At 36.8% G+C, this 14,508-nt stretch overlaps 1 protein-coding gene across 1 annotated transcript in view; it reads right to left on the reverse strand.

The window, feature by feature from the left end:
- MFAP3 (microfibril associated protein 3) overlaps positions 1-14,508 on the reverse strand; it is a 19,932-nt gene extending 5,424 nt beyond the window's left edge. Inside the window, exons 1-3 of the mRNA XM_011356791.2 lie at positions 14,482-14,508; positions 4,198-4,666; positions 988-1,025 (exon numbers count right to left, since the gene is read on the reverse strand). Of these exons, the coding sequence (XP_011355093.1) occupies positions 988-1,025; positions 4,198-4,492 (333 nt within the window). The 5' untranslated portion in view covers positions 4,493-4,666; positions 14,482-14,508. The remainder of the gene's footprint in view (positions 1-987; positions 1,026-4,197; positions 4,667-14,481) is intronic.

Here is a 14,508-nt window from a genome sequence, read left to right on the forward strand (position 1 = left end):
GTACTTTAACTCAACTCATCCATTAGATTCTGCTATTTGTTCAAATCATGTAAGAAAGGGCCGAATGCTATGTCCAGAGTCAGAATTTAAACAGCCTGAAATTTAGGAAGTGAATCAAGATCTTCCTTCCAGACAGTAATGATTATCATAGCTACCTCTTCACTGCTAAATGTAACAAGACTTTCAGGGAGACAGGTATGTCTCTATAATGTTAAATGACTAATCTTAAAAAAAAAATGTTTATATGTACACAGGCATACCTCAGAGATATTGTGGGCTTGGTTCCAGACCACCTCAGTAAAGCGAGTATCGCAATAACACAAGTTATGACCTTTTTTGCTGGTGGAGGGTCTTTCCTTTAATTTATGGGAAAAAAAAAAAGTGCAACATTTGTGGAGTGCAATAAAGCAAAGTGCCAATAAATGAGGTATGTCTGTATGTGTGTCAACACCACAATCTCTACCTACACATTTTCACACATTAGAAGAATATAAAACAAATAAAAATATAAAACAGATATGTAAAACAATGGCCATTTTTGGGGTGATGGGTTGTAAGTAATAGTTTTCTTTCTTTTTTTTTTTTAATTTAACTATGCTTACTTTTTGATAATAAACTTATATAACAAGAGACTAAAGTTCTTTTTTAAAAAGCTCTACCAATTTAATTAATTTGCTTAATTACTAACTGGCTAATCTGACATGCCTTCCTTGCACATGTTAATTTGTGTTGTTAGAAAAGGTTTATAGATGATGGTATTTTGACTTTTGGCAAGAGTAACTGAAGCACAAGCCAAAAGATATGTCTCCAGAGTCAGGGTAAATGAATAGCTGGGTATAGAAAATAAAACTGCCTTTAAGATACCTAGGCTTCTGTTTTTAACCTAAAACATGCCACTTCTTTTCCATACATGAAGGTATCTTCATTCTGGGAACACTTATACAAAAGTATAGAAGAGTATGAAAAGCAGAGCATACTCTTCTATACTTTTGTATAAGTGTTATCAGAAACCAACCATTTTCCACCTGATAACCCAACAGAAACAAAAAATTACAGCATAAAGAACATTATTACTAAATATGCCAACTGCTGTATCAATATTCCACTTCTTTATGACTGTACTTTAACTCAACTCATCCATTAGATTCTGCTATTTGTTCAAATCATGTAAGAAAGGGCCGACTGCTATGTCCAGAGTCAGAATTTAAACAGCCTGAAATTTAGGAAGTGAATCAAGATCTTCCTTCCAGACAGTAATGATTATCATAGCTACCTCTTCACTGCTAAATGTAACAAGACTTTCAGGGAGACAGGTATGTCTCTATAATGTTAAATGACTAATCTTAAAAAAAAAATGTTTATATGTACACAGGCATACCTCAGAGATATTGTGGGCTTGGTTCCAGACCACCTCAGTAAAGCGAGTATCGCAATAACACAAGTTATGACCTTTTTTGCTGGTGGAGGGTCTTTCCTTTAATTTATGGGAAAAAAAAAAAGTGCAACATTTGTGGAGTGCAATAAAGCAAAGTGCCAATAAATGAGGTATGTCTGTATGTGTGTCAACACCACAATCTCTACCTACACATTTTCACACATTAGAAGAATATAAAACAAATAAAAATATAAAACAGATATGTAAAACAATGGCCATTTCTGGGGTGATGGGTTGTAAGTAATAGTTTTCTTTCTTTTTTTTTTTTTAATTTAACTATGCTTACTTTTTGATAATAAACTTATATAACAAGAGACTAAAGTTCTTTTTTAAAAAGCTCTACCAATTTAATTAATTTGCTTAATTACTAACTGGCTAATCTGACATGCCTTCCTTGCACACGTTAATTTGTGTTGTTAGAAAAGGTTTATAGATGATGGTATTTTGACTTTTGGCAAGAGTAACTGAAGCACAAGCCAAAAGATATGTCTCCAGAGTCAGGGTAAATGAATAGCTGGGTATAGAAAATAAAACTGCCTTTAAGATACCTAGGCTTCTGTTTTTAACCTAAAACATGCCACTTCTTTTCCATACATGAAGGTATCTTCATTCTGGGAACACTTATACAAAAGTATAGAAGAGTATGAAAAGCAGAGCATACTGACCACCCACCCTGATTCAACATCCTTTAATATCCTGGCTCTGCCTGCAGAATTCTCATGTTTATGGTAAATTCTCAGTATACTCTATGCTTTAACTATGACAGCCATTCAAAGATGGGATGAATGGGCTAACTGAAAGTATAGGTAGGTGTGAGTTCTCAATACCTAGAGATAGTGTTCCAGAAGAGGATGGCTGACTGTTAAGCACTACCCGAATGCCTAATCCTCAAGATCTCTTTCATCCCTGGGATTCTATGGTTCTAGATTATTTTAGTGGCACATAAATCAGTAAGTGCTCTGGACTCTGCCCATTTTTATCATCATCAAAATTTATCTAAATTCTACAGTTATATCTAGGAGTCATTGCTTCACCAATGTACAAAGAGGAGGAAAATACATAGCTATAAATATAGTCATTATTCCATAAGCGTCTGCCCTATGAACCTGGATCTATGAAAAAGATTCCCTATGAATCCAAGGTATGATGAACTATATAGATTCCATTTATCAACTGCTATGCTATGACCGCAATCTAAACTCTCTAGCTCACTTGCTGATAATAGCTCAAGATTTATGAACCTTATACTAGACTGACATGCTCTTTAAACTGGTCTCACTTGAGATTCATAAAATTTAATACAATTTTCCAGAACTGTGCTGAAAGCATCAATAGTAGATGTCAGTCGTTTTCAAAGTAAAAGCAAAATAGGAAAATAAAATTGCTGTTCCAAATCGCTGGTCTCAACTTAAGCTTTGTTTACATTATGATCACATCAATTGAATAATTCAAATCTCAGATGTGTTTGGTCAGGATCTTACAGCCCAGTGGAGGTAAGAGTTTAGTCCAGTGGGTCCAAATGTGAAGCCTCAAAACATAGTCAAAATACACATTTTGGGAACCAATCTAGAGATTCTTATTTAATAGGTCTATATTCTTAAGAAGCTAATTAAAAATACACTGTTCTAACTCTTCGATCTCTTCAAACTCTTCAATCCCTTGGTGGCCAGTTACTCAATTTGTAGGTTAAAATGTTTAGCATACATCTTAGAAGGAAACACCACCTGTCTCCTTTTCTGTTTTCCACTCTAATATGAATAACCAAATATCCTTTATATTCCAAGAGATTATTTTTCTAGCAAAAAAAAAAAAAAAAAAATAGGGGGGGTCCTCTGAAAGTACAGCTTGTGAGATCCCAGAATTTAATCTTTATTTCATTGATTTTTCCTGGTGATTTCTTTCTTAGGTACTTTAATACAAGTAGTCTTCCAAAAACTCTAATGGCACACTCACTAGTTCAATAAATAGTATTCTGATTTAAAATGTGTTCACAGGTTCACAAACAGCAAAGTCAAATAAAAACCTGTCAAAAAATAGACCTTGGTTACATTACTATGATGTTTGTGCAATTTTTAAGACTGAGAGACCAAAATACAAGAGGAATTCTCCGTTTCCAGTAAATTAAGGTATAGAATAGAAAAAAAAAAATGTGCTGGAAAGGCTTTCAGAGCTCCTTCTCAGTGCCCTTCTAATTCTCAGAGAGACTTAAAAGTTTTATGCACAAATCTAGAATCATTTAAAAATATACCCTGGATTTCCTCTAACATTTTCAGTAACTAATTTCTGAGCAAACATTTTAAAATTTATGACAAATTTATTTAAGTCTAGCTAAAATCCTTCTTGCTGTATTCACGCAGGGCCGCCACACTGTACTATCCATATTATAGTCTAGGTGAATGGTGCCCTTGGAGTTACGCAGTGCATAGCTTGCAGAGCTGTATGCAGCAGTCTTAATGTAGTCCACCTTCCATGAAAAAGGAAACCAATTCACTAAGAGAAAAGCAAATAGCTCACTGTCATCATATTAACATCTTTTAAATTTATAACTATTCCTTACTTTTTCTTTTTCTGGTTAACTAATTATAACCATTCGGCTTTTTTTTTGATAGGTAATATACTCCAGGCCTTTCAAAAGTTTTAACTATTTACCCTGGTATCTCACCTTTGAGATTTCTTTTTGAATATGCTACAAAACCAAGAAGAGAGAAGTAACAGGAAATGAATAATCTTGATTCATATTCATTATACCCTGGCATAGTTACCTCTGCCTCTGTCATCCAGTTGCTGTCCTTTTGAGTTGTACCAATGGACATCTTCATAGCGGTCGACTGTGAGAAGACACTCGATTGAAACACTAGCTCCCTCTTTGGCTATGATGACATCATCACCTGAGTGGGAGCCTGCTGAGAGTTCAAAGCTTGGGGGAAACGATGCATTGAAGGAACTATGATTTGCTTCTAGTGGGTCTATTTGGTTGAAGCCTACATCTTCCAAAACAAAAGCAGCCGGCATAATAACACTCATCACTAAAGTGAATAAACAACAATGTGGCTTCATGGAAAATGGAATATTGTTTAGTTTGGAGAATTCGAAAGCTTCTATACTATAACAAGAGTGCAGGAGGTAATTTATTGCTTGGTATTAAAGTGGTAGATCCAAGTATATTTTGAAGTGGTAGATCCAAGTATATTTTGAAGTCTTCAGGATTACAAGATGCGAGTGAAGACCAACCTAAAAGCAAGCCAGATATAAAGTTTAACCAACAAAGTTTCATAATAGGGTGAAACTCTATGTTCTAGAAATGAAGAGATACAAAATTGACTAGAATAACTGGTGCCAATATCAAGGAGTGAAATAAAACACCACCTAAAAATCCACACAGAGATGGTATAAAGGGCAATGAACTGGGAAATGGCAGACCTAGATTCTGATCCCAGCTTTGCTATTAACTAGCTGTACTTGTTTTCTCATCTGCCAAATGAGGGACTAGAGTAGACAAATTTTAAGGACTCTTTTAGTTCTGAAATTCTATGATTTCATTTCACTCTGACAAATTCTATGCAACAGGGAGCCAATGAGGCTAAAATATTTAGCTTAATGATCTCTTATTTCACCTGCACCATTACCATCTGTTGTTATATCACTAATGTAAATCAACAGGTACATCATAATCATAACCATGAAACTCAAAATTTGAGTAGTTCAAGAACATAGCTATATTAAATATAAGTAATGTAGAGACAGTTGAGGTAGTTCTTTTCTTTTAATATTAGAAAGAAAACTGTACTACTGCCTACACAGAAATATACATATACTGACTTCTGAGGCTATAAACTTCCTTCTTGATCAAGAATGTTAGACAGAATGACTTTCCTTTAATAGTTTCTTCAACATCAAGAGACAAAATAAAGTACATTTAACAGTTTTTAGAATACTAAATTTCTAGCTTAAAGTCTATAAAATTAGTAGAGGGAGGAACTGACATCTTAAATGTCTAGTTGGTAAAAATGTAAATAAAAGCTACAGGGAAAGATTACCAGACAAATTTACAAGAAAAGTAAAATATCTTGAATAAAAAACAAAATGATATCTCGGTCTAAGAGTCTATGTGATTATGATCATCTTTCAGTAATTTGATTCCTCTTTTTAAGTCATTGACTCTCAAAGAAAAATTTCAACTTTCATTTCTATAAACTATGGGATGAAACACTTAGCTTTATTTCTCTTAAGAGCCCAAAATAATTAGTTTTGGAAATAATATTTACTCCCCTTTATACTTACATGAAGGCTTCTTGATCACATAACATAAAAAGCAATGGAACATTGTATTGTGCCATTAAACTCCTCAAAGTCTGAATTACAATGAACTAAAAATGTCACTTAATTTTCATTAGCCCTTGAAAAGACGGTAGAATGATGACAATAATTTTCTATCTTTCAAATTTAAGGATGGACCATTTAGAGTGAAACAAAGAACTTCGGACTTCATAATACATAATAACTGACTACATGCTTATTTCCATTTTTCCTCCCACAATCCCACTGAAATGACACTAAAAGAAACAAAGCACTTGGGCTCAGGTGTTCCCTAGAACTCTGATAAAGAACTCTTTATCCAAGTCAGCATTTTCCAAATTTCATTCATTCTTTCTACTGTCATAATTTTTTTTTGCTATACCCATGTACTAAGTTATTATTATTTATGCTTTTTGTTTAAATCAACTCACTATTTTACTTATATACATTTATTTTAGAAGGAAAGACTGTATCATATCTGTGGATAAAAGTAACTGTACACATAAACACAATGAAAACAAAGTAATGTTATTAACTCTCAGAGATATTGCCATCTACGAAAGGCTCTGAGCTGGAGGACTGCTCTCTTTGTAGAAAAAACGACGAACAAAAACAAAACAAATACCCCTCACCACACAGCTCCACTTTATTCTAATACCACTGCATTTCTTATCCAGTCATTCCTTTCCTCTACACCCTTGCCCACCACTAAGTTTAGAACCACTACTTTAGACTAGAGGTATACATTTTCATCTATTCAGCAGTATTTATTGAGCACCTACTATGTGACAACCTACTGTACTACATAAAAAATACGCTAGATGTTACCTAAGGGAAAGTACAGGATGCTACAGGAGCACCCAACGTGGGAAGTCTTGTGAGAAAGTGGGATGTGCAATAGGACCTGAGGGATAAACAGGATTTGAGAATGGAAGAGAAGTGTTTTAGGTAAAGTGACAGGGGTTGGGGAAAAAGCAGAGGAATCACTGATTACAAAGTGTTCAGGGAAAAGAGCTATAATTTCTAATGAGAAGTGGGGGCCAGAGAGCACAGAGACAGTTTCTTGATTCTGGAGGAGAGCACAGTAGTCTGGGCCAACAGCAAAACTGAAGGTGGACTTTGGGAAATGGAGTGAGAGGCTGAAGTGAGTGAAGAAGATACTCGTCCAAGATGAAGAGGCCAAAGAACTTAAAGGCTCAAGAGTGAGGTAGATCACCTGTGGGGACAGTGATGCCCCCTTTGGGATCAAGGCAGTTAGGGTAGGAGACACTGGAAGGAACAGAAGAAATGGATTCACTTTCCCTGCTCTGCGACGCAGAAGGTTTGGGGGAATGAACAGCCTCCACATGAGAGGACTGTGGAGCAAATGGTGTCCTGGCACTGTCACTGCTGTGTAGAATTCCTTCTTCATGTAGCCTCCTTGAGCCTCCTCTCAAGGGCTGACTCTTCCTCCCGCATGGGTCCAGCATATATCTGGATGCAGGATGGCTCTTCTCTGACCCCTGGTAGCCCTTGTTGTTACACTACTCACTGAGCTCTAGTATATGCTGCTCTGTACTGCTAGGCAGTCTACCCCATCTCACCTATGAGCTCTGCAAACACAGGGACTATATTTTTTATTGCTATACTTCATGTGATGGATCTTTGTAAATTAAAGAATGTTATGCGACAGGGACCATAATTATTCAAACTGACATGCATTTACTAGTGCTTATATTCTCTGACAAAAAGAGCCAATGCTAACAATCTCAAAAGTACTTAAAGGCATAACGTCTGAAAGAATTCCTTGAACCAACTCCCAAATTCATGTTGTCCTAGAAGATAATGGTGGGAATAAAAGCTTACCAAGTCCAGAGTTTCCAAACAAGATTGAATATCGCAATTGAATATCGCAATCGTCTAGAGAGCTTATTAAAAATATAAGTTACTTTTTCCCACTCCAGACCTACTGAATAAGAACCTCCAAGTTTGGGCCTTGGAACTTATGGTTTTTAATTAGCTCCCTGAGTGATTCTGAGGCAGAAGGTCCACGGACTGGCATCCAGAGATCATTAATATGCTTCATTACTTCAGAGATCACTAGTACACTTCCTCATTACCTCTACAACAGCCCTGTCTAATGGTGCTTCAGCATGAACACTTCAATACGCGAGATCACTCACTCACATTCCATTCTGGATTAAGATTACTCTGGGACATCGTAATTGCAGGTCTCTGACAGAGGCAGGGTAGTAGTGTGGTTCAGGGTACGGACTCTGGAGCCAGATTTTCTGGACTCTAATCCTGGCTCTGATTTTACTCAACCTTGCAACTTTTGTTAATGAATTAATCTCTCTGTGTCTCAGTTACCTTACCTTCAAAATAGGGAAAACGATAGTATCTATTCTCACAGGCCTATTGCTAGGTCTGAATGAAAGAGCATGTATGCAATAGTAACTGGGTAAGCTCTGGTTATTATTATTGTCAATGGTCCTTTCAGGTATTGTGCTAAATTCTACTCATTATAGCAAAATCATTATTTAAGATAAATAAAATACTTTTACTCAGGATACTCTGCAACTATTTAAAAATCTTGAGAAAAGAGGGAGCATTCCATTATGTAATTTCAATCTTTAATTTTAAATTTCATATTTTTCTTTTCATTGCGAGTAAATATTTTGCAATAATACGGATCAAACAAACAGGCATTGTAAACTAAGGTTGGACCCCAGCCATGGTATGTTACATTGCTTTGAAGTGTCTTGAGTTTGTGGTAGAGAACATTTACTGTGATCTACCTAGTCTGTTTCCCTTTTTTGAGCCCTGCCTTCTCAGGTCCAGGAGGAAGACAACCTACCAGCTGACTAAACTAATTAGAATCTTTGTTCTTGAATTTTGGAATTACGACACTGTGGGTTAGGGCTCTTTGAGGAAGAGAAGGAGTATAGGGGGCTGAGGCAGTCAGGTTTGGGCCACATACAAAGAGAAGCAGAGAGAAAGGACAACAAGAATGGAGAAGAGAAAGAGAATGGTAAGAGAGGAGCAGAGGGGAAGAGAAAAGCTCATAAATGCTACTCCAGCTCCTGATATAATTCTACTTCCTGGCTCCAATATGACTGTTTTGTTTGTTTGTTCTTTTTTTTTTTTTTGCCCTAAAGAAATAAACATCTTTATTCAATCTTATTCAAATTTATTCACGATTAAAACCACAAAAGACCAAATGTGCATATAAGAAAGGAAAAAGAAAAAAGGCTAAGTAGGAGAAAAAAGATTAAGTTTAGCAAAAGTGTCTAAACTGTGGCTATGGCTACCAGGCAACCCTCATCACGGATCTCCTCTTCTCCTTATACACTAGAGTGTGGCACATAAACTGCCCATGAAGTCAAGATCTGCAGTTCCGGTCCAGCCATTTGTCTCTACTAGAAGTTTAGAGAAACCTACAAGACAGGGTCTAGAAAGACATTATGAACACTCTTAAACTGCTCTTAGGTCGAAGGTGGCAGAAGTACCCTGGTACACTGACTTTATGCCAGGGGAGCACGAGGTCTCATAATATCCTTATATGTCCAGTTGATTAAGACAGGCTCATTCTGGGCACATCATACTCATATCATGGGCAACCTGAACACAAAGAACTTCTAGTCTGAGCTACTAAGAGACATAACCCACTTGGAGATAAGAGGCTGTTGAGCAGTTGGGAGAGAAAGTACTGGCAGAGGTATGTGTCCAAGGTTATAGGAACAGAACAAATCACCCTTGGGATCAGGATACCCTTGACTTATCTCTTCATACTAAATTTCTTTTTACTTAAGTCTGCGTGAATTGGTTTCTGCTACTTACAATGAAAATTACATTAACTAAAACCATTCTACTCATTAGGGAGCAATGATTTTAAAACAGCTCAGCTAAATCAGAGGCTCATCATGCACAAGATAAAGTCCTGCGTGCTGCAAGAGATGCTCAGTTGAATTAGGATATGACCCAGACCCTCAGGGATTTACAAATTAGTCTGAAGGCAGAGGTAGAAACAGCTAACTATATACAAGAATGTGTGAGAAATACTTAAAAGAAATATAATCGTACTATGAACACAAAAGAGAAAGGAAGACTTCATGAATTTTAGAAAGGTAATTCACTTGTAAGTTTGGGACTTCCCAAATTGTGCCTACTATTCTCAATGCAGCAGCTGACATGTAGATGCTAAGGAGAAAGTTCAAAAATGAAAATCAAAGTGCCATCTTCCTGCAAATAGGTAAAGAGGTATATGCTACGCTTGTGGATGAAGTTACTTGGTAGAATTTTTTATTATCTTGCTTCAACATGAGTAAGAAAAACAGAAAAGTGTAATACTCAAGTTTAATCCAACTCCTTTTTTATCTTTTAGGTATAGTAAAATGCAAGTATTTCCAGGATCATGAATAATCAGAAATGTAGATAATTTTACCCTACAGAACCATTCTGAATATTGGCTATATCATTTTAAAGAAAGAAAAAGAAAAGAAAGAAAAGTGCCTAAACTGTCATCCCTAACAGATTGCCTTGTTGGGGTTCCCGCCAACTTCTGTGAAATATTTTCATTCTGTTCCAACTCTCAACAGAAATAAATAAGGAAGTAATGTGGCTGATTTCCGTTCTCATGGCTCAATATTAAGTTGGCTGAGGAAGCTACTGTTTGCAAAAATAGTTCTGGGATAACTCAGAGGGAGGAAAAGCACTGATGCCCAGATGGTATTGGCTTTTGCTCCAAGTATACTGGGATATTAATGCTTCATTCTCCATAATGAAATGTGTTCTAGGCTTTATTTATGGCTCATCCACTCTTCTCTGGCTGCCCAGTTACACTTGAAAAATAGAGAAGTTCCCCTACTCCTGGCCCACAAATGGTCAAAGTGGCATTCTGAATTGGCAAAGGGGTGAAAAAGCAAACGAAGAGCAGATTGTTAGCATTCCTCTATCCTTTGCAAAGAACAAACATAAAGCTGTTCTGCTTATGGTAACATTATTATAGGGATCTGTAACATATAAGGGTTCCTAATGTTCAAATAGAAACCAACATTTTGAGGGCCATTTTCTAAAAAGTTTCTTATTAAAATAGCCCCTATGTTTCCAATAGTATCTTGGAGCCATCACACACCTCATAGCTGGCATTTGGGCACTCAGCTCAAACTTCGACATATTCTCTGGCATACTAAGAAAGAGCTTCTATATTTATTGGAGCTTTGCTTTAAACCCAGGATTATTTGTTACACGTATGCCTTTTATCCTTTTTGCCACAAGCATTTGCTGAAACTAATGGATGCAAATGTCAAAGACATTGATGTAGCAGGCTTAGATTTATGATCTCCTTATCCATTTTTTTTCCTTAAAAGTCTGAGAAATCCCCCAGTATTTCAAACTCAGACAAACTAAAACAGAACTCCTCACTCTCACCCTCAGATCTATTTGTCCAGCATATACACAGCTGGAATGATAGCTACACAATACAATTCTTCCAGTTTTGCAAGATCAAAGTTACAGGATTGTCATGGCTCATTGGTTAGGTGCATTGGTTCTGGAATCAGAATGCCTGATCCTATCCCCAAGTGAAACTGTGGGCTTGCAAGGCCCTAGTTTTCACATCTACTGAATAAGGTTATTAACAGTAACTACCTCATTAGTTGTGAGCTACCTTATGAAGTGAACTAATGTGGGTATGTTATAAACACATGCTATTGTTATTATTATTTCACCTCTCAGATGATTTTCAATTAAATCCTTTGTCCGTCACCTAGGTCATAGTCCTTTTACCTTACCTGGATACCACACTATTTTTTTAATTTCTAAGTGAGTCTCCTTAACCCCAACTATATCCCTTTGTTATCCCAAACACTGCTCCTCTCAGAATTGGACCTAAACACAAATCCAAGAAAACAGTGATTTAAAAATCTATTAGTGATTTTCCATGGCCCATGAGATAAGCTTCAAATTCTAGTCCAGCATCCATACTTCTCCAGTAATAGATTTATGTGGCAGAACAAAGTAGTAGGTTGACCCCAGCAGTACCTGGATGCACAATTGCTTGCTGAAGAGATGAATGGATTTAGAAGTCACATCTGGTCTTTAGTTATACCTCTGTCACTATTTAGCTATGATCTCTAGTGGGCTTAGTTTCCTTATCTAGAGGCTAATTATCATTATCATTCCTTTCTTTGCTTAAATCTCATAATTTCTGTTTCCCTGTCATGGAAACTTAGCCATACATGTTTTACTGTAGTCTCTCCAAGTAACTTTTCACTTTAAAGTTCTGGTTCTAGTTGTTTCTTTTGCTTGAAACTTCCTATCCCTCCCCACCAATATCTTCCTGTGGAAATTCGATCAGCTTTACAATAGCCAACTCAAATTTCACCTTATTTAAGAAGTCTTCTCACCTAAACTCTTACCTCAACCCTCTTAATTTTAGACGGATTTCTTTTGCTCTTTCAATCCCCTGGCTCACTGAGTACTCGACTGTTAGACTTATCACTTTCTTTCTACGTTATCTATTTGTCCCAAAATCTGTAAGCGTACAGATGACAGAGTTAAAAAACTCCTCAGTCCTTAGCACAGGATTGGATTCAATGTTTTGAATTCAGACACTCATCAACTTGGTAGAAAGGTATTTGCTACAAACTTCTGACTGATTTTCCAGAGTCTTAGGCTCTGGAATTAATGGAGAGATTTGAAGACGTGCGAATACAGCTTTTTTGGGGGGTGGGGGGGGGTAGGGAGCAGAACTCTCTAGAGTGAATTTGATTTGTTTTTCTCACACTGCAATTCTTAGACCACTTACATCAAATTAATCTGTGCTGCTTGTTAAAGATACAATTTCTTGGCTCCCTCCACTCTGACTTGCTGATTTGGCACCACTAAGGGTGAAGCCTAGGCATCCACATTTTTAATGTGCATAGTTTTAATGACTTACAAATCAAGTCCGTATTTCTTTTGACTGTCATAACAATACTGTAATTCAGCAATACTCAAAGTGTGGTACTGGGGCCTCTGGGAGACTTTTTCAAAATGATTTTTTAAAAACAATTTTAATAACAACACTGGGACATTATCTGCTCTTTTTACTCTCATTCTCACACAGTATGGTACAATTTTCCAGAGGCTACATGACAAGTGATAACCAGAAGAGAATGAATGCAGAAGGAGATATGAGAATCTGTCTTCTATCAAACCGGATATTAAAGAGACTAGTAAAAATGTGAAACAATGTCATTCTTTTCAATAATATTTTTGGTTTCCAATAATATTGGAAAATATTCTTCATAGAAATGCTACTTATGTTAACATGTAACGAATCTACCATTTTAAATAAATTAATAACTTTTTTGAAAGTTGTTTTAATATCTAAAATGGCAAATATTGATAGATATAACCTACACAGAAGAAACTTTTTGATGTTCTCAATAAGTTTCAAAGGTGTAAAAGGATCCCAAAACCAAAAAGTTAGAGAACTTTTGCTATAATTATCAGCAGTATTTTACAGATAAAATTAAGACACAGTTAAATGGCTTACTGAGATTCCATACTTGAACCCCAAATTCTATGAAAAATCAGAGGAAATCACCTATTTTATACTTATGCAGTTTGTTTATTGTAATAGGCATTTTAAAAAATGTATTTATTTAATTTAGTTTCAAGTATACAGTACATTAGTTAGATATCTATAATGTTCATAAAGCGATCCCAATTGCTCCCTCCCTCTCCTGGCCCTCCACTTAGCCATCATATTAATGTGAACTGCATTCCCTCTACCATGCTCCCCATCCCCGCGCCCAACTATCAACTACTAATTTGTAATAGGCATTTTTAACAAGCTTCCAGGTGATATCGATGCTCCTAAATTTGGAAAACCACCATGAAAGGCAAAGGAAACTATCCCAAGGGTTTTAGGAACTGACAATTATATATATGGACATTAAAATGATGACTCTCAAGGCATTAAATGAAGTTGGAAGATTTGAAAGGCCAAGTCTCTTCACCTCTCTGGGACTTAGTTTTTCACAATCAGGGTGTCTCTAATGCCTTTCGGGCTGTCAGTCTGGGTGTCATGCATTCACACTGCTCAAGGGCAACTGGAGATGCATCTTGCTGATAAGAGGTCAGGAGTAACTTAAAAGTCATGCATCAGAGCATGTCACTTCTCTGCATAAACCTTCAATAGTTTTCCACTGCTTTCTACATAAAAGTCTAAATAAATCCTGTCCTGGCTCACAGATCTGTTTAAGTCTCTGGCCTTATCTTCCTCTTTTTGCTTCAGTCACGGAGGCCTTTTTTTCTTATCCTTGACCTCGCTAAGCTTGTTCCCACTAGAATGCCTTTGCAGTTGCTATTCCTTCTCCAATTTACTTCTCTAGAACTTCATAAGGCTTACTCCTTCACTTCGTTCAGTCACATTATCCCTGTTTAATTTACTTTAAAGTACCCACTACCATCTTAGATAATCGTGTTTGTTGACATGTTTATGGTTGACCTCGTACACTAGGATGTCAACTACTCGAGAGCAGGGCAATAGTGGCTCGTAAACCAGTCTGTCTGTCCCAAGCGCCCAGGGTAGTGCCTGGAAGGTTGCTGGTGCTCAGTATATGTACGATGGCCGAACTTCTGCAGCTCAGGCCTAAACTTCAAAAAAGAAAGTGCAGATACCCTAGCTTCCTTCACGTCGTACTCTAACCCGCCAGCTCGAACCCGAGCCCTGGCACTCCCAGAATCTCCTTCGCAGCGACCCCCACCGAGCCCTCACTCACCAGAACGACACCGAGCTCTTTGCGGGA

This window comes from Pteropus vampyrus, unplaced genomic scaffold (genome assembly GCF_000151845.1).
Source record: "Pteropus vampyrus isolate Shadow unplaced genomic scaffold, Pvam_2.0 Scaffold30, whole genome shotgun sequence".
Classification (NCBI taxonomy): Eukaryota; Metazoa; Chordata; class Mammalia; order Chiroptera; family Pteropodidae; genus Pteropus; species Pteropus vampyrus.